This window comes from Phoca vitulina, unplaced genomic scaffold (assembly GCF_004348235.1).
Source record: "Phoca vitulina isolate PV1807 unplaced genomic scaffold, GSC_HSeal_1.0 scaffold91, whole genome shotgun sequence".
Lineage (NCBI taxonomy): Eukaryota > Metazoa > Chordata > Mammalia > Carnivora > Phocidae > Phoca > Phoca vitulina.
The window spans coordinates 2,712,478-2,730,926 of NW_022589794.1; the positions used below are offsets into that span (position 1 = coordinate 2,712,478).

Genomic DNA, 18,449 nt, shown 5'->3' on the forward strand with positions numbered 1-18,449 from the left:
GTGTGCTGGTCCCTGGCATGAGCAGGTGTGTGTGCTGGTCCCTGGCATGAGCAGGTGTGTGTGCTGGTCCCTGGCATGAGCAAGTGTGTGTGCTGGTCCCTGGTGTGTGCGGTGGGCGCTGCAGGGTGCAGGTGGTTGTCCCGGCCCTCCCAGAAGCAGAGGTACCTCTGGCACTGCAGGAGCCGGAACCAAGCCAGGTGACCCTCGTCCAGTAGGAGCAGGCAGGGTGGGGTGGCTAGGCCCAGGCCTGGAAAGCACTGTGAGCTCAGCGCCCGGATCTCTTGTGTGCACTGGGCCCCCAGCGCTGTCTGTGGCTGCCAGCACTGCCCACCAGTGGCGTCAGGGCTGGGCCAGCTGGACTGGGCAGAGGGGGGCTACGACCCTGCCTCTAAATCCAGGCCCTCACCGTGGGACCCTCGGCCACGTGAGCATGCACACTGAGGTCGAGACCTGTGTGCGTGCGTGTGTGTGCACGTGCGGGTGCGTGCCTGCCTGTTCCAGGGGGTAGGCCGTGTGGCTTCCGCCTGCACCCGCCCTGTGTGCAGCTCGTGGGTGGCTGTGTGAGAGCAGAGTGTGCCGGGGCCCCTGTGTCTCCATGTGGCTGTGCTGGGCTGGGCACACCTGCGCATACCGGTGTCCTGTGTTTCTTTCTGGGCCATCTGCATGTCCGTCTGGAAGGGTGTGTGCATGCCCCGTGTGTATCTGCACGTAAGTGACGGGTATGGCCTGGGTGCCTGGGTGTGACCCGCGGCTTTGCGTGCGGGGGTGCAAGTGTGCCCCGGGGGCCTTGCTTGTGTGTGTCTGTAAGTGGGGCCTCAGGCGCAGCAGGGCTCGTGTCTGTCCCCAATAGCGTCCCTGCACAGGCGACCCGGGAAGTTGTCATCTGACCTGCTTTATAGACCGTACTTAAAGGGGTTTGATTCTATGAGGTTTATTCCCAGCAAATCCCCAATTACTGCTCATCCTCGACAGCTTGTCCCGAAAGCTTGGTGCAGCCTCCCCAGCACGCATCACATGTTCCTTAGTGCCGTGAAATCAACTGGAAAGTCATTTTCTCCATTCAACTGCTGGGAACTGGGGATGTGACGACCCATCTCCCTCCGGAGCAGGGCTTGGGGGTTCCTTTATTAAAGGGAAATGAGGATCTGGATGCCTGCTGGGGCCGGGAGGCCAGCTGGGTGCAGTGCACGGAGTGTTCTGGAAGGGCCTGTGCTCACAGAGGCTCCAGGGCTGTGGACAGGAGCAGAGGCAGAACAGCAGCGATGACATTGGCCACCACCTGCAGTGAGCCCGGGAGCCCTCAGGCCCTCCACGTGGACATTGTCACCCTGGCAATGACCCCCAACCTCTAGGTGAGGACACTGAGGCGCAGGGGTCAGAGAACCCACCACGGGTGCCCACTGAGGGGCCTAGCTGAGACCAGGAGCAGGCAGGCCCGTCCGCAGGTCCCCTCCCTTCCTCAGACCGCCCTCCTCCCTCCCCCAAGTGTTTGCTGACCCGAATGGCCAGTGTCCCTGCCTCACCAGCCTCGCCGTGGGGAAGATGGTGAATAAAGCCAATGAGAACCGCTGCTAGTTGGAGGCGGGGAGGGCCGTGGCGGACAGGTGGTAGGGAGGGGCAAGGCCAGGCTGCAGGTGGGCACAGTGTCCGTGGTGGGGCAGGGGTGCCTGCCACAGGGCCATGGAGGGGGGCTGCTGTGGCCAGCAGGGTACCCCTGCCTGTGCCCCGCACCACAGTGCCTGGGCAGCGGGGCTCTGTGCTGGCATGCCCCGGCGTCTAGGGAGACCCACGGCCTGGGTAACGGTTATGGAAGGTTCCTTCACTCCCGTGCCTGGGCCTCTGTTCCCCCGATGTGGGCGTCCCTGTGTGGTCCCTGCACGGGGGCCGTACCCAGGGTCCCGAGGGCAGGAGCCAGGAGGAAGCATTGGTGGTGAGGCTCCCACACCCTCTCGTCACCAGACCCACCTGGACTCACGGGGCGGGGCGGGGGCCCCTTTTCTCAGCAGGAGGGTGCCCACACTTCGTGAGATGGGCACAGGCTGCTGCGGGCTACACCCCACCACACGAGCCCCTTACCCGTGGACGAGGGGCAAGCAGCCTTGTATACCTGAGCATACATGCAGCCGGGGGGGCCTCGGGCCACCCCACCTCCCGGGGATGGTGGCTCCTGGCTCTGCACCTGCTTTCCCACTCCTGGCAGGAGGGTGCAGCCCACCTTCTGCCCGAGGTAACGGGATGGGTACGTGCAGACCACTTGGCAGGTTTGCCCCTTGAGCCAGGGACCTCTGTGGTTAAAGATGGGGGGTGCAATATGAGATGGGGGTGCACTCGGGTCCCACTGAGGTGTTAGATGGCAGGAGGGTGGGTGGGCACGTGCAGTGAAACCCTGGCCAGCCATACTCCCCCCGGGGGAGGGGGGGCGGGGAGGTGCCTGGGGTGACCCTCGCTGTCCTGAGACCTGTTGGCTCCCCAGGAATGGCCCAGCACTCACGGTCCCCAGCCACCCTCCTGAACAGCACAGGCCTTCGCTGCCCCAATCAGTGCTGGCAGACCCCGAAGCAGGCTCTCTCTTTATGAGGCAGGTTTATGACATCCATTACCCTGCTCCTTGGGCCACTTCCGAGCGGCCGTAATTTGTACAAAAGCAATAAAAGCCAGTCAGCCTCCCTCTGGAGTCGGGGAGCTGCGTTCTCCTCACGACCTCTGAGCACGGAGGCAGTCCTTAAGCCAGCTGCTGGGGAAGTGCCGCCGCTCAGAGGATGGTGGGGACGGCGGGGTGTGTCCTGAGCACAGCGTCCTGACCTGTGATGCAGCCCCAGCCTGGCCAGGCTTTTGTCAGATCCCCCGTCCACCCGCCCCTGCACCCACCCTTCACTCAGCCCACCTCCACCCGCCACGGGGTGCAGCCGTGGCCCACATCTGTCCAGCTGGTAGGACACAGGAGTCCTTCCCTTGGGTTGGTAAGGAGCCCTGGGTCCCTGTCCCCCAGCACTTCGGCTGTGGCTGGGCTCAGGGGGTGTCAGCCCCAGCCTGCCCGCGCCACCTCCTCGGGCTGGTTGTAGGGTTGTCAGCATGACCCTTGGGTACATCCCAGAGTGTATTTGCAGGGAAGCCAACCCCGATGTGGAGACAGACGAGGGAGTGGCCTAGCAGAGCTGGGCTGGCCCTTTAATGCTCACTCAGTAGATGTGGCACCAGGAGGGGTGTGGCCTGAGGGGCCCCTGCTCCTGAGCTTCCTTCCCGTGGGCCCTGCTGCAGGCCCGACTCTCAGCAGCTAGGTTGCAGGTTCTTCCAGAAAGGGGGCAGGGCAGTGAATTGCTGTGCACCCCCAGGTAGAGCAGGAGAGAACAGAGGATGAAAAGATAAACAGGTGACCTGACCTACCCAGTGCTTTAGCTGGTGGCAAGTGCTGAGGAGAAAGATGCACCAGGCAGAGGGGGTGCTGGTCTGCAGGGGAGGTGCTCCGTCTCGGTTGACGTTCTGGATCAGCAGGCTCTGCGGGCTGGTGTGTGTCTGCAGGTTCCAGGCAGTCCCGCGGGCACTTTTCCGAACCTCGTCTTTCCGGGCTGTTCTCTGCAGGTAGCCTGGTCCTTGTCCCCTTGCTCTGCTGTCCCAGATAGAGGTCAGCCTGGCCAGGGCGGGGTGTGCACCAGGCACACCAGGGTCACGTGCCCTTCCCCTCCCAGGGTGCGGGTCAGAGAAACTTCCCACCCCCACCCCTTGGTCCTGCCGGCGCTGGAGGTGGGGAGCAGCTGTCCCCCTGGATGGCGGCCCCGCGGGCCTCTTGCCGCACCCTGCTGCTGTGCCGCCCCCCCTCGGAGGAGTGCTGCATGTGTGCTGGGGCGGCAGGCATCCAGGAGCCCCCACAGGTCACAGCCCGGGGCAGCACAGACCAGGACAGCCGCTGGCCCCTCCCAGCCCTGGGACCCGGGGCCTTGGGCAGCGAGGGGTCCGCACCTGGCCCAGCAGGTGGCCGGGACCACACTCCGTGGCACAGGACAAGTGTCAGAACTGCCTGCACAGGTCACGTGTGGCTCCCGGGCGCGGGATGGGGGACAGGGGTGGGGAGCCAGATGCCACTTGCCCCCGTTGCCCTGCTCACAGTCCTCCCTTTGGGGGGGACAGCTGGGCAAGGTCGGGCAGGGGTCTCAGGTGTAGGGGAGGAGTGTGAGGCTGCCGTGGGGCTGGAGGCCTCAGTTTTCTCCGCAAGACGGCTGGAGCACAGAGAGAGGGAAGGAGCATCCCACGTGTTTGCTGTTCCTGCACCGCCCGTGTCCCGGTCCCCCCCAAAGTGCACAGCACTGTGGAGCGCCACGTGTCTGCGACAATGCCGTGGCCTCAGCACCACCCGCCGCAGGAGGGCCCCATTCACTGGGGGTGCAAGCAGAGTGCATCTCGGGGTCCCTGCCCTAGCGGGCAGACGGTGGGAGATAACAGACCCTTCAGCGGCAGGTGCTTTCAGAGTGTTGGCTGCCAGCATGGGGGTTGCTGGGAGTGAGTGTGCCCTGTGGCCAGAGAGGAGCCAGCGGGGACATCAGGCCAAGGGCAGATTTGAGGTCAGGACTGAGTGGAAGAAGGAAGGGGCCACATGGAGGGTGAGGGGCCCAGCCAGCTCCCAGGGCTGAAAGGGAGGCGGGCTTCAGGAAAGGCTTGTCCCAGCGCCCAAACACATCCAGCCCATTGGCACTTCTCTGGGCAGGTCACTCCATGGGAGTTTTGGGGTGCTGTCAACAAGAGGGGGCCTGGGTTCTGGGAGGTGTCTGGGGTGTCAGGGCACCCTCCTCCAGCTGGGAGCCTGGAGCCCTGGACCACAGTTATCCATGCCTCGGGGGTCACATAGGTGTGTCCCATTTCTTGTGCTGCCCTCTGAGCAAGGCTTGGATTTAGGGGCAGGAGAGCCTATGTTCATGAGAAGCCAGCTCGTCTCTGGGGCGTCCACCCATCTTTAAAATCTCCCTCCCCCGTTATTTTGTTTCGAACTGGCCACAGGCCCATAAAAGAGAGTTCAGCCCGCTGCTGGTACAGAGCACTTGGCAGGAGAATGCCCCCAACCGGGCAGGCGTGGGGTCAGGCGTGTGGGTGGGCCACGGATTTGGGCCTGCGTCGGTCACTTTGCAGGGACTGCCAGGAGAAGCCACCCAGATGCCCCCCTGCACCCCTGTGCCTGAAGCCTCCAGCCTGTGCACAGGGTCCCTCCCCTCACCCAGTCCACAGGGAAGACCGCTGAGGGCTGCGTCCTCGTCTTGTCCCATCACTGCTTTGTGGACTCAGCTCTAGGGAGCTGTGTCTCCGTGGCATCCCCTGGGATCACTTGGGAACGTTTGGCTGGGGCAGTGTGAGGCTGAGCCTCGGACAGCATGGTCACCCTGCGGTATCCTCTTGACTGGGACTGCACACAGTGTGGACTCAAGGAGGGGCTCTGGGGGCCCCCATAGCCCCCTCATCTTGCCGGGTCCTCCCCTGGAGCCCCAGACGGAGCCAGCCTGCAGCCCTGCCCGCCCCCACCCCCGCACTGCCTCCACAGCCCTCCCTCCCCGCCTGGCCTGAGGTGTGGGCAGCCCCTGCCATCCCTTTAGCGGGAGGGCACTGGGCTTTCCGCGTTTGCCAGCCCCCGGCTGTCCTTTCCCCATTCCGAAGGCAGGCCTCCAGCTGAGGTCCCCGGCAGGCTCTGCCTTCTTGCCTGGACCCTGTGTTGCTCCACTGTGCCCAGGGCATGTAGTTCTGAGCCAAGGACTCCCGTCCCGCCAGGTCACCGGGCCACAGCCCTGTCCCCAGAGGCTGGACACAGCCTCTCTGGACAAGCCCCAAGGAGCCCTGACAGCGGTGGCCACACGTGCTGGAGGGAGGGCAGGCCGGGTGCCAGTCGGAAGCTGAAATTCAATTATGTGGAACACGCGGGGCTGCTGGGGCACAGAAGGTTAGGAATTACTGTTAACACTGTTCTGGTTAAGACTTTTTGTGTTGATAAATAATTCATAAGGCAGTTAGCGCTTTGAGTCTGACAACATGAGAATATATTAATACAGTCGACTCCGCGAAAGGTCAGCCGCGTGCGGCGGGGCTGTGGGCCATCTTTTATTCATTCTCTGACACGGGCTCGTTAATTATTCCGGCCCAGCAAGGGCTGGTGGGAGAGCCACTAATGAGAAAAAGGGAGCGTGGGCTTGATGTCTGACGTGCTGTCCGTGCACCAAGGGCCCGGTACGGCCCCTGAGGCGGGAGCAGAGGGCCCCCGCCTGTCCCCTTGAGGCTCGGGTGGGGCCGGGATGGCTCGGAAGGAGCCGTCAGGGCCCCCTAGCTCAGGAGTGTCATGTAGTGGCCGTTTGCGGTCTCCGAGTATTTACTGAGCACCTACTGCAGGTGAGGGGTGGCTCCTGGCCCTGAGGTCAGAGGATTGAAGAAAACCCAGAAATCCCCACTCTTGTGGGGGCCATGGAAGGAAGAGCGGGTGGGGAATAGGAGGGATGAGTAAATGTGTGGCCTGTCAGAGCAAAAGTGCACAGAGTGGACGGAGCAGGGAGGGGAGAGAACGTGGAGGGGCCGTCGGGCTAGGGTCCAGGGGTGCCGCTGAGCGCCCCTGGGAGGATGGCGTTCATACAGGCCCAGGCACATGGCCACACGTGTGGGGGCAGGAGCCTGTGTGTGCGTCTGCGCGGGTGTGCGGGCGTGTGCATGGTGCAGGTCGGGGGCGGCCTGCGGTGTGGCCAGGAGCTGCTGGTGGGAATAGAGGGTCACAGCAGGGTGTGGGGGGGGCAGGGGCGGCCCTGTTGGGGCTCGGACTCCCAAGAAGGACAGGGCTGCCCCAGCTGCGGTCCAAGCACAGCCAGCAACCAGGGGACCAGACCTCCATCTGTCCAGGCGGGGTGTCCTCCACACTTGCCATTGCCATGGGGGGCCGTGGGGTGTCCGAGTTCCCTGATAGGCCAACTCGGACAAGTTATCCCACAAAGCAATGCCCAGTTCTCCTTAGCTTCTTTGGTAACTGCAGCCAGAGAATATTAAAAGTCATCTGTGTTTTTCACAGTGGTGCTGTGGGATGGCCCTCACTGTGAAACCCAGAATTCCCTTGGAAGTGCCGCCCCCGTGAGACCCCGCATTGGGAGCAGGAGGATGGGGCAGTTCAGACATCAGTGGTCAGAGCCCAAGTCAACCCTCTGTCTGTCCGTCCATCCATGCGTTCATTCCCTGCCAGCTCCGTCTGCGTACTGTGTGCACCGTGCTAAGTCTGTCACCCGTCCATCCGTCCGTCCATCCACACGTTCATTCCCTGCCAGCTTCGTCGGCGTACTGTGTGCACCGTGCTAAGTCTGTCACCCGTCCATCCGTCCATCCATGCGTTCCCTCCCTCCCAGCTCCGTCTGCGTACTGTGTGCACCATGCTAAGTCTGTCACCCGTCCGTCCGTCCATCCATCCGTCCGTCCATGTGTCCATTCCCTGCCAGCTCCGTCTGCGTACTGTGTGCACCATGCTAAATCTGTTATCCGTCCATCCGTCCATCCGTCCATCCACGTGTTCATTCCCTGCCAGCTTCGTCTGCGTACTGTGTGCACCATGCTAACTCTGTCATCCGTCCATCTGTCCGTCCATCTGACCATCCGTCCATGTGTTCATTCCCTGCCAGCTTCGTCTGCGTACTGTGTGCACCGTGCTAAGTCTGTCATCCGTCCGTCCATCTGTCCGTCTGTCCATCCATGTGTTCATTCCCTGCTAACTCTGTCATCCGTCCATCCATCCGTCCATCTGACCGTCCGTCCATGTGTTCATTCCCTGCCAGCTTCGTCTGCGTACTGTGTGCACCGTGCCACGTCATTCATGCATCCTTCCATCCATCTATGCATTCTCTCCAGGGGTAGCAAGGCAGGTCACATGGGCCAAGCAGTGGAAGGACCAGAATTCTGTTCCAGTGGTCTTGAGATTTAGAGAGTTAGAGGGGTGGCTCCTTTCCAGCTGGCTTCTCCTCTGACCAGTTACTGGATCTGCCCAACACTCTGTGCCCCAGACTCTGCCCTCTGATGTGGCATCATGCCACTGGTCACTCATAAGCTGCAGTGTTTCCAGCCCCAGTGCAGACTTGGGGCTCAGGGCCACCAGGCCCCATGCCTTGTCACCATGGACTTCCCTCAGAGACTGCTCTCAAAATGCAGGAGGCAGCCTGGCAGCAGGACGCAGGCACCCCAACCCACTCATCTCTCAGGGCCCCAAAAAGCCCACTGCCCAGCTGCAGGACCGTCCTTGTCTCTGTAAGGTGGCCTCTGCAAGGCTCTCTCAGGGCTCCAAACTACTGCCCACCACTGCCCACGCGGAGGTCTCCAGGTGGGCGGCCACCCCGAGCTCCCCATTGTACCCAAGATGCAGACACTCGGGGTGGGAACATGAGGGGCCATGGGGCTGGGCAGGCGAGTGGTACGGCCTCTCTGGGCTGCTCTGGAGGAAGCACGCTGGTGAGGGCAGGTACCGGCCCCATCTGCCCTTGCTGCCCCCACCTGTGACAGGTAATGTGGCTGTGCCTCCCCCCCCAGGTGCGCCTGCTCAGCTCCAGCTGTGCGTCTCTAAGTGGGTCTCACTCACCATCAGCCCGTGGAGGCCGTCCACACTTGGGCTATTAGGCTGCAGTAACTTAATTGCTCATTAATTGGGTAATTAGTGCTTTGTTTTGCTTTAAAGCCTAAGCACTCATAAAAAGTGAATTAGCTGAGTCAACAAGAATAGGATTTTCAGGGTCCCCCCATCCAGCTATCGTGCATAATTAATCAGGCTCACTGTGACTTTCTGGGCCAGTGTGGCCTGGGGCCTTTGCAGGGTGATCCTGGAGCCCCAGCCCTGTCCCAGCTGCCCTGAGGGAGTCCCTGGCATGGGGCCCTGATCAGAAGGGCCAGACTGAGACTGCGGCTGCCAGAGCCCACACACCCGTTCACCTAGGTGGGCTCCCAGCTACTGTGCCTCAGTTTCCCCACCCATAAGCAGGTGGGTCTGTGGTGGGGCCCGAGTCGTACAGAAGCGGCCCCAGGGAGCCAGTGCACCATCAGCCCCACCCCCACAGGGCCCCAGGCCTCCCGCCAGTGGGACGTGGGGCTCCCCCCTCCCGCCTGCCCTGTAGTGCCAGGGCTGCTGCCGGGCACACCGGACCCCAGGTTCTAGGCTCCTGCCTGTGTGCCATGTTGCTGCCAGCAACTCCCTGTAACTTCTGGGCCTCTACTTTTTTTTTTCTTTTAATTTATTCATTTTGAGAGAGAGAGCACAAGCAGAGGGAGAGGCAGAGGGAGAGGGAGAAGCAGACTCCCCAAGGAGCAGGGAGCCTGATGGGGGGCTCGGTCCCAGGACCCTGGGATCATGACCTGAGCCGAAGGCAGACGCTTAACGACTGAGCCACCCGGGTGCCCTGGGCCTCTACTTTCTTGTCTGTGAAGTAGGCTAATGCCCTGGTGAGCACTGGCGGGCACAGCTCCCCGCTGTGCGGTGCGCCCCGCCCTTGCAGCTTCAGACACAGTCACCCAGCTGAGCCCATGGCCGCCCCAGGCACAGACCAGACCGCAGCCCCCACCCTGCTCCTGGCACCCCTGCCCATGAGGTCCCGCATCACTGCCCAGCATCTGTGGCGCTCACGTACGTGGCTGGGGTGTGCCGACAAGGATGAAAAATGGCCTTTTTACCCCGACTCCAGACAGTAGGTGATGGGAAGTGGCTCCCAGCCTGGGCCTCCTGCAGTCTGTTCACAGCTCCTTCTTTAGCTGAACTGCTTAATGGGGCAGGTGTTGTACATCCCAGTGGAGCGTTCGCAGCAGGATGGAAGGTGAGCACCTTGTGCCCTTCTCTGTGGAGGCAGACGGATACCCACGCGGGCAGGCAAGGCGGCCGCTCTCTTCCCCAAAGTTCTTCCAAGGCAGCACCAATGAGCAGAATGTTTACTAAGCTGGAGCTGATGGGACCCACAAGGGGCCACGGGAAGCACAGACGTGTCCTGTGAGCATGGCCAGTGCTCCTCGGCCACATGCATAAGGACAAGTGGCCCTGTGTTAGGTCACCTGGGTGCACACGTGCCATGTGCACATTGGGACACTTGGCAGGACACCCTGGGGTAGAGCACCCATTGGGCAGAATGCCCGGGTGCTCACGTGAGACAGGCCTGAGAGCACACCTTGACATGTCTCAGAACATGCACATACATGACAGGCCAGCTGGGCTTGCACACACAGGCATGAGTCATGAGAACAGGCCCAATGAAAACAGCCCACATCAAGGATCTGAAATTCCCTAGGTCCCAAGGCAGCCCGGAGTGTGGCCTCAGCACTGACTGTCTAGCAGCTCAGACCTTTCTGCCCCCATGCTCAAGTGGGCTGCATAGAATGTTCCGTGGCCTTCCACCCACACATGGACCGTGCTGATTTTTTTGGTTTGCAGCTGCTCGGGCCTTTGCAGGCAGCAGCGCCCTTCAAGAGTGAGTCTCGAGCTGGCGAGAAGTCAGGTCCTCGGTCCCCGGGCAGCTCTGTAAGCAGGACCTCTGTAGGTAGCACCCCAGACCATGTGCTGCAGCAAGAGCAGAAACCTGGCCCAGGGCCAGAGCACCAGGCCATGTGCCACCCCAACCCTCCCTGACCCCTGAATCAAGCGGTCACCTGAGTGGGAAGCTGGGGGGAGGCAGAAGCAGAGCTAGGGGTGGCTTTCAGTATCTTTCTCCACGGCAGGGCCCAGGGCAGCCTCTAAGCCCTCTCTGTCTCCATGGCATGAGGGGGTCCCCACAGTGAGCAGGAGGGACCCTGTCCCTGCTCCCTGCCTCTCTCCTCCCCACTCGCCATGGGCACCTCCGGGCCAGGCCTAGGCCCAGGTGCTAGAGCATCTGATGGGAGAAGTGGACTCAGTGTCAAGGTCTCCCTGCCCAAGAATTTTTCATGCCTTTGTTAGAGAAATGGGAGACAGGCAACCTCCACTAAACTCCACTGTGAAGCAGTAATTAACGTTCACACTGAGAGAAGAAAAAAGTCCATTTCTGTTGCTGCTCAGTGACTGTTGATCTGTGTCTCCCAATTCTGGAGGGTGACAAGCAGCCCCCACCCAAGCAAGTGGCTGCCCAGGTTTCTGGAAGAGGCCCAGGGATGGAGGCCAAGTTCCCCAGACCTCCTGTGCAGGTGCTCCTGGGGAAGCAGGGCACTGTCAGTGAGAGGTGTCTGTGTCTAGACCCTGTGGGGGTCTAGATGCCTCCAAGAGCTGTTCAGGTGATCTAAGGGAAGAGGCTGAGATGTAATGATGGTGAAGATGATGATGGTGGTGATGGTGGTGAGGATGATGATGATTATGATGGTGATGGTGGTGGTGATGATGGTCATGATGGTGATGATGGTGATGATGAGGATGGTGGTGAGGATGATGATGGTGGTGGTGATGATGAGGATGGTGGTGAGGATAGTGATGGTGGTAAGGATGATGATGGTGATGATGGTGATGGTGGTGAGGATGATGATGATGGTGGTGATGGTGAAGATGGTGATGGTGGTGATGAGGATGGCGTGAGGATGGTGATGGGGGTGATGATGATGATGGTGATGGTGATGGTGATGATAGTAGTGATGATGATGGTGATGATGGTGATGGTGATGATGAGAATGGTGGTGAGGATGATGATTGTGATGATGATGGTGAGGATGGTGAGGATGATGATGATGGTGATGATGATGAGGAGGATGGTGGTGAGGATGATGATGGTGTTGATGATGATGGTGAGGATGGTGAGGTGATGGTGAGGATGATGATGGAGATGATGATGGTGGTGATGGTGAAGATGATGATGGTGATGGTGATGATCGTAATGGTGAGGATGATGATGGTGGTGATGATGGTGGTGATGGTGATGATGGTGATGGTAGTGATGAGGATCATGGTGATGGTGATGATGAGGATGGTGGTGAGGATGGTGATGGGGGTGATGATGATGATGGTGAGGATGATGATGGTGATGGCGGTGAAGATGGTGACGGTGATGATGAGGGTGGTGATGATGATGGTGGTGAGGATGGTGATGGTGGTGAGGATGATGACGGTGATGATGAGGGTGGTGACAATGACGGTGATGGTGAGGATGGTGGTGATGGTGAAGATGATGGTGGTGGTGATGGTGATGATGACGGTGGTGACGATGATGGTGGTGAGGATGGTGATGGTGGTGAGGATGATGACGGTAGCAGCGATGGTGATGAAGTGATCACCATGCTATATATCATGCTGAGTACATACCCAGCACTATCCTAGTGCTTTGCATATATTATTCACTCATTGAAGCTGCACAATAATCCTATAGACAGGCTGTTGTCTGTGTTTTAAAGAAGCATAAACTGAGGCATGGAGAGGTCAAGGGGCTTGCCCAGGGCTGCCTGATGTGGGTGGCAGCACAGCATCCCAGTGGACGTCTGCTCCAGTTGCCCACGTTTTGGCCTCCCCACCGTAGCTAGCACATCCCCTTGGGGCCCAGAGCCTGCCCTCTGCTCCATGGGCTCCCTGCTTGGACCCCCCCACACACACCAGGGTTACACCCACCAGGGCCACCCAGCCCAGCTCGACCCCATGAAGGTCACCTCGCTCAGGCAGCTCCTGCAAGACAGATGTGGCTCTTTTTCCCTCCTTGCCCTGATTAATTGCCTCATTCAGTTCCGACTCTGTTGCAGTTAAACATTAATTCAGTGGGACTTAGTAACGTGAACTCATTTACGACGTGGCCTGTGGTGGCTGACAAGGGTGTGCTGTTTGGTTAATTATAGGATCCATGCACGCTCGCTGGAAAGCACCCTCACCCCTCCTTGAGTGTCGGGTCATTAAGCTCTCACTGTGACACCAAAAGCTGTGGGGAGAGGTGTGAAACAGCCCAGCGTGGGGGGTTCCGGGCGCCCGAGCTGCGGTCCTGCCTCGCGCACACACAAGGCCCAACCCTCCGGGCGGTTTGATGGGACTGTGGTTTCCAAGGCAAGGGCTCAGTGCCGCTAATCGAGCAGGAAGAGGCCTGGCTGGGGGCCTCTGGCAGCTCCACCAGCAGCCTAGTCAGAAAGGCTCCTGGCCCCCACGGGCCACAACCCCCTGGCCCCCACCCCTTCTCTGCCAGCACTGAGCCCCCGGCATGCCAGAGTGCAGTCCCAGCTCCGCGGGACAGGACGATGACACTCCCTGTGTTCTGGTGTGTCCCAGCCCCTCACCTCTCCAGTCCCGGCTCTCACACTCCCCTCCTCGCCTCGGGGTGTGCCTCCTCCTGAATTTCAGCCACTCTGCCCTCTCCCTGGCCCCCAGAGCTGCTCGTGAAGGACTGACCTGGCTTCTTGTCATTGTGCAGCTGGGGCACTGGGCCCATGCATCCCTTCTGCCATCTGTGCAGGGACACAACCCTGGAGGTCTCTGTCCAGGCCGTGCAGGAGGTCTGCGGGGCTTTGGGGGTGGGACGCTTGTTAGCCTCAGAAGAACCCCCCCCCCACATGCCCATCCCCCAGGGTCACTCCCAGCTGCTGTGGGTGGCTGGTAAAGCACAGGGCCCATCCGTACAACCCTGTGAACTTTGCCATCAAGCGCACCCCGGCCCTCCCCCTGGGGCGCCAAGGGCAGAGCACCCCCCGCCCCCGCGCTGACCTACTGGAGGGCACCACACAGACAGCAAGGCGCACGGCTGACGGGGGCCTGTCACCCTCACATGTGGCCCGGGAGATTTATTTTCAGCGGTAGATTCATTTGACACGACGTGTTGTAATTGTGGTTCCTAGGAAGGGATTATTTTTCTTTATATTCTTTTAGGGGAAAATTGCCGTGGTTTCTAGAAGAACAGTCTTTATTTTTAAAGCTCTGCCTACTGAAGATGGAAAACAAAGATTTGTTTGCACGATTACCAACCTTTCTCTAACCAGCTGAGCGAGCACGTCGAGTGGCTTACACCCAGGCTGCAGGGGCACGCGAGGCGACCCTCCCCATAGGCAGTGCCTGTGGCCTCAGGCCTGGGCTGACCCCCCCATCTGTCCGAGGGATCCAAGCCCCCTCTGCCCCTTCAGTAGAGCTGGGCTGCTGAGGCTGGGCTTCCATGTCCCTGCCCAGAGGACACCCTTGATCCCACCCCGGACCCCCATCCGTGCCCACCACTCAGGAGTGCAAGCTCCTCACCTGTCACCTGGACCCGCCGCCTGGAGAGTCCAGCATGTGGGAGAGGCCTGAGGGGGTCACAGGGTAGCAGCTCTCCCAGGACGGGGTGACGCTGCCCCTCGTGTAGGCCGGGGTGAGGAGGAGGCTTCGTGGCTCACTCTGGCCCCGGTGTCTGTCCTGCGGTGGGTGCACCTGCCTGGCCGAGCATGCTCCTTTGCCTCACCTCTGCCTGGCCCGCCTCACAGAGCCCTTCACCGAGCGCCTCGCTGCTGCTCCGACCTCCAGATCCCTCCCAGGCCCCCCAGACCCCCTCGCCCGCGAGGCCCCCCCCACAACCCTGCCACAGGGTGCGACGGGGCGCTGACTCTCCTGTATCTCTCTCCCCTGCAGTGTGACAGCGAGAGCGAAGGGGACGACAAGGTAAGCCCCCACACCTCCTCCCGAGACCTCCACCCACGGGGGTGCAGGACAGGTGGCTTCCCCACACGTCCAGGCCCCGTCTCTGCCAGGGCTCCCTGGGATGGGGGGCACTGTGGGCAGAGCGGGGGCCCTACTCTGGGTAAGCCCCCCACTTTCCAGGCTGGGGCCGTAAACATCACCAGAGAACTGACTTCCGCTAATAGCAGCAATGTGTTAGCTCCTCCTAATTACCCTCCTTTTCAGGAGCAATGCAGTTCCCGTTAACTCAGGATTTATGCACTTGGAGGGTTCAGCTCAGGAAAAACCACAGCACAGGCCTCCTTGGGGCCCTTGGCCCTGGTCGTCTGCTGGCCACTGTGTGTCCTGTGGGGAGCAGGGAAGAGGCCGCCCCGAGCTCACAGCCCAGCACTGACCGTGCACCTACTGCGTGCTGAGCTCTGTGGAGGCGAACTGCAGCGGGGGCGAAGACCCTGAGAAGTGGCAGGAGTGACAGAGCCGGGCCCAGGCCTGGCACTCACTCTCTGCTTGTCCTGAGGCCCCGGGGGGCAGGAACTGTGACCCCCCGATGCATCCAAGGACCCCAAGGCATAGAGAGGGTGAGGAGCCTGCCCGAGCTCACACAGCTGGCCCCCACAGTCCTCTGGGGTATGTGACCCGCGTAGCTGGGGAGAGTGGTAGCTGGTGGTGAGGCTGCAGGCGATGAGCACGCCGAGGGGAGGTGCCGAGTGGGTGAGGAGGACGAGTGTCCCGGCCAGGGGACAGCGTGTTCCCCCATGCTTGTCGGGAGGCGGGTCCACTGCACACTGGCTTCTAGGCCAGTTTTGTGAAACGGAGCGCAGTCCCATTGGGAGGTCTGTGCACGCACAACCGTGCTTCTCGCTCACCTGCTGTGTCCTGGCCTGCGTTGGGCAGGTGCTGTCCAAGGTGTGGACAGCCGGACGGCCCCTCTCGGCAGACATATGTGAGCAAGCATGGAAAGACAGGCCTGCGGAGGATGCCCGGGGGTCCGGGTGACCAGCCTCAGAGCCTCGGGAGGGGTGGGGATAGGAAGGGCCAGGGGTCATCCGTGGTGGGGGGAGCAGTGGTGTGGTTGGGTGAGGCCTGAGCCCCTGGGTTTGCAAGGGGAGCTGGCCCAGAAGTCCTGCGTGGGGTCTTTATCGGGGTCTGGACCATTTGGGGAAGGTGGCCGGGGGGTGGGCAGCTGGGAATGAACCGCTGTCTGGGTCCTGGGGCAGAGCACCTCAGCGCCCCCCAACCCAGGCACCTGTGCAGAGTGGTCGCTCCTCAGTCTCTAATGAATTAGATGAAGGGCCTCAGGAAGGTGCTGAGTTGACACCTCGACTCCGGCACCTCCTTTATCTGAAACCAGCTTGCAGGAAGCGCTCTCTGAAGCCAGGGTGCTCTGAGTGGGGTTCAGAGGGAGGGGTTTCTGAGGCCTGAGACCGCTGGCTGCCCCATCCAGGGCCCCTGGCCTGTCTTCCACAGAAGAAACCATGCTGCTACCCCCAGGAGGGTTCCTTCCGGGTGTCGGAGTCCTGACTCGGCCGCCAGGTCGCACCGCACCCAGAACCCACTCCCCCCTTCTCTCGGGCAGCCAGAGGGTTGACCCCAGCCCTCCAGGGGCCTCCGGGGCCCAGCACAGCCTGGCCCCTTGCTCATTGCTGGCCCTGGCCTATTTGTCCCTCTACCTCTGAGGCCAGCCCTGCTACCAGAGTGGGGACTCTGGGCGGTGGAGACGGCGGGGGGAGCGGAAAGGGCAGGCAGCAGGTGCAGCTCTAACTGTGCCCCAGGAACGAGAGGTCTCTTCTGGCGTGGTCATCGATGCCCTGGACCAGGTGGCAGGCCAGCAGCAGGGGCTAGCAGGGGCTGTAGCCATGACCTCCTCTGCACTCACGCTGAGCGGGGAGCCCACAGGCCAGTCCTGAGCAACGCTTGGGGCCCAGCCCAGCCTGGCCGAGGGACAGGGGGGAGCAGGTGCGGTCGGGAGGGTGTGGGTAGAGGAGCTCACTCTGGATGGGTGCAGGGCGGGGTCTCGAACTCATGATTCTGGTTTTTTTCTGGCAATTCCTTGTGCAGCCCAAGGGAAGAGTCCCTGCCCTGGATTCTTAGGAGGGCCAGAGTCTGAGTCCCAGAACCCCCTGCCCGGAGGGACTGGCTAGGGTCTCTGTTGGGGCTCACTCCTCTGCTGTGCCAGGCGCAGCCACTTGGCCCAGACCCCCCTTCAGGCTGCCACTGGGGCTTGTGGCTGTGGGTCCTGGGAAGGAAGGCAGTGGCCAGAGTCAGCCTTCCCCATACCTGTGTGCTGGGCCCCAGCCGTGGCCACAGTGAGCGGTCTGCGTGGGTGATGGGGTAGCCCAGCTCCATCTCAGGGCAGGTGGGAGGCCAGGCCACCCCCATCCACAGCTTCAGTGAGGCCAGGGCCAGAGGAGAAAGCAGAACCGCCTCCACGCCCCAGTGTCCCCACCTGTTCCACAGGAGATGGAGACACATCTTCTGAGCCACAGTGGGCTCTGAGTCAGTTAAAACGGAGTGAGTAAGCCACAGGCAGCTCCCGTTTGTGGGTGGATAGAGCCGGAAGGTGCTCCAGAAAGCCCCTGTGCTGGAGAGCCAGGAAGGGGCACAGGCCTCCTCCCTGCTCACCCAGGTTTGCCCTCCCACGAGTGCCTAGGTCTTCTGTGACACTGGGGTGTATCTCTGGGCGGCTTGGGATGGAGGCCAGAGGCCAGGCTGAGACCCCATGCAATTGACCATGGGTCAGCATGGGCTGGCCAGGTGGGCACTCGGGCTGAGCCCCAAAGCTGCGTGATTGTGGGGAGGTGTCAGGGCTTCCCGGAGAGGCTGCCTGGGGCAAGGGCTCCCTGCCGGATAATTTGCCAACCACCACCGATGGGTCGTGCCTGGTCAGCACTGGCTGGGTCATGGTGCCGCACCAGGCTCTGCGTGGCTGCCTGGGCTGCCCCCCCCCCGCCCCCCGCCCTCCCCCCGGTCCTCCGTACCTCTCATCTGGGCACACACAGCTTCTCTGCTCATCTGCTCACAAGTCTGCCCCCGCCAGATGCAGAGACCCATACTGCCCGCACAGCCAACTCCCAGCCCTCAGTCCTGCCGTCCAAGGACAGACGCCAGCTCTCGGCCACGTGGCCCCACGCTGGTTAGAACCTGCGTTTGACTGCTGTAGTGGAAACTGGAGTTAGCAGTGGCTTAATAGAGGGTTTGTATTTCTCACCGAGAAGCCCAGCTGTGGGCCCTCCAGGCTGGCACGGCCTGTGCGTGGTCATCAGGCTCCTGTCTCTGCTTGGCCGTCCTTGGTATGTGGCTGCCCCCCCACCCCCTTGGTCCATGAAGGCAGCTGTAGCACCAGCCACCCCATCTGCATCTCACCTCCCCACACCACTGCTCATGCAGAGTGAGTGATCACCTGTGCGGCGAGCCAGGGAGAACGTTGGTGCAAAATGTCCCATGGGGGCCAGAGCAGAGGGAGAGAGCATGAGGTCAGAGAGGCCACATTATGTAAACCATAGCAGGAAGCTCAGGTTTGTTCCAAGTGCAGTGGGGAACCGCTGTCCCAAGAGGTCCCTGTCCCTCCGGGCTGCATGGGGACACTAATTACACACCGTGTGAGGTTGGACAGCAAGAGAGACCTGAGTTCCTTCTGCCTCCCTCTAGCCAGGCTGGGTTCCAGGGCTTCCTCCCAGCCCATCAGGAAGCAGGTGCAGCTCCAAGGGGTGCAGTGCCCGCTCATCCAGAGCCGCCAGCCTTCCTGTCCTCCCCCACCCCAGTCCAACTGACCTGCCATGGGGCCGGCCCCCTCCCAGGAGCCTCTGCCCTCTGCAGCTCCCCACCGCCTTTCTCCAGGGATACAGCCAGGTGAGGTCTTTTGCCCCTTCCAGAAGGATCTGCTCAGGGGAGGAAGGCCACATGTCTCCAC

General features: G+C 61.4%; 1 protein-coding gene across 1 annotated transcript in view; it reads left to right on the forward strand.

Moving 5' to 3' along the window:
* The window catches only part of FBRSL1 (fibrosin like 1), an 81,529-nt gene that overhangs the window by 35,354 nt on the left and 27,726 nt on the right, over positions 1 to 18,449 (forward strand). The window contains exon 5 of the mRNA XM_032396336.1: positions 14,492 to 14,521. Coding sequence (XP_032252227.1) covers positions 14,492 to 14,521 — 30 coding nt within the window. The remainder of the gene's footprint in view (positions 1 to 14,491; positions 14,522 to 18,449) is intronic.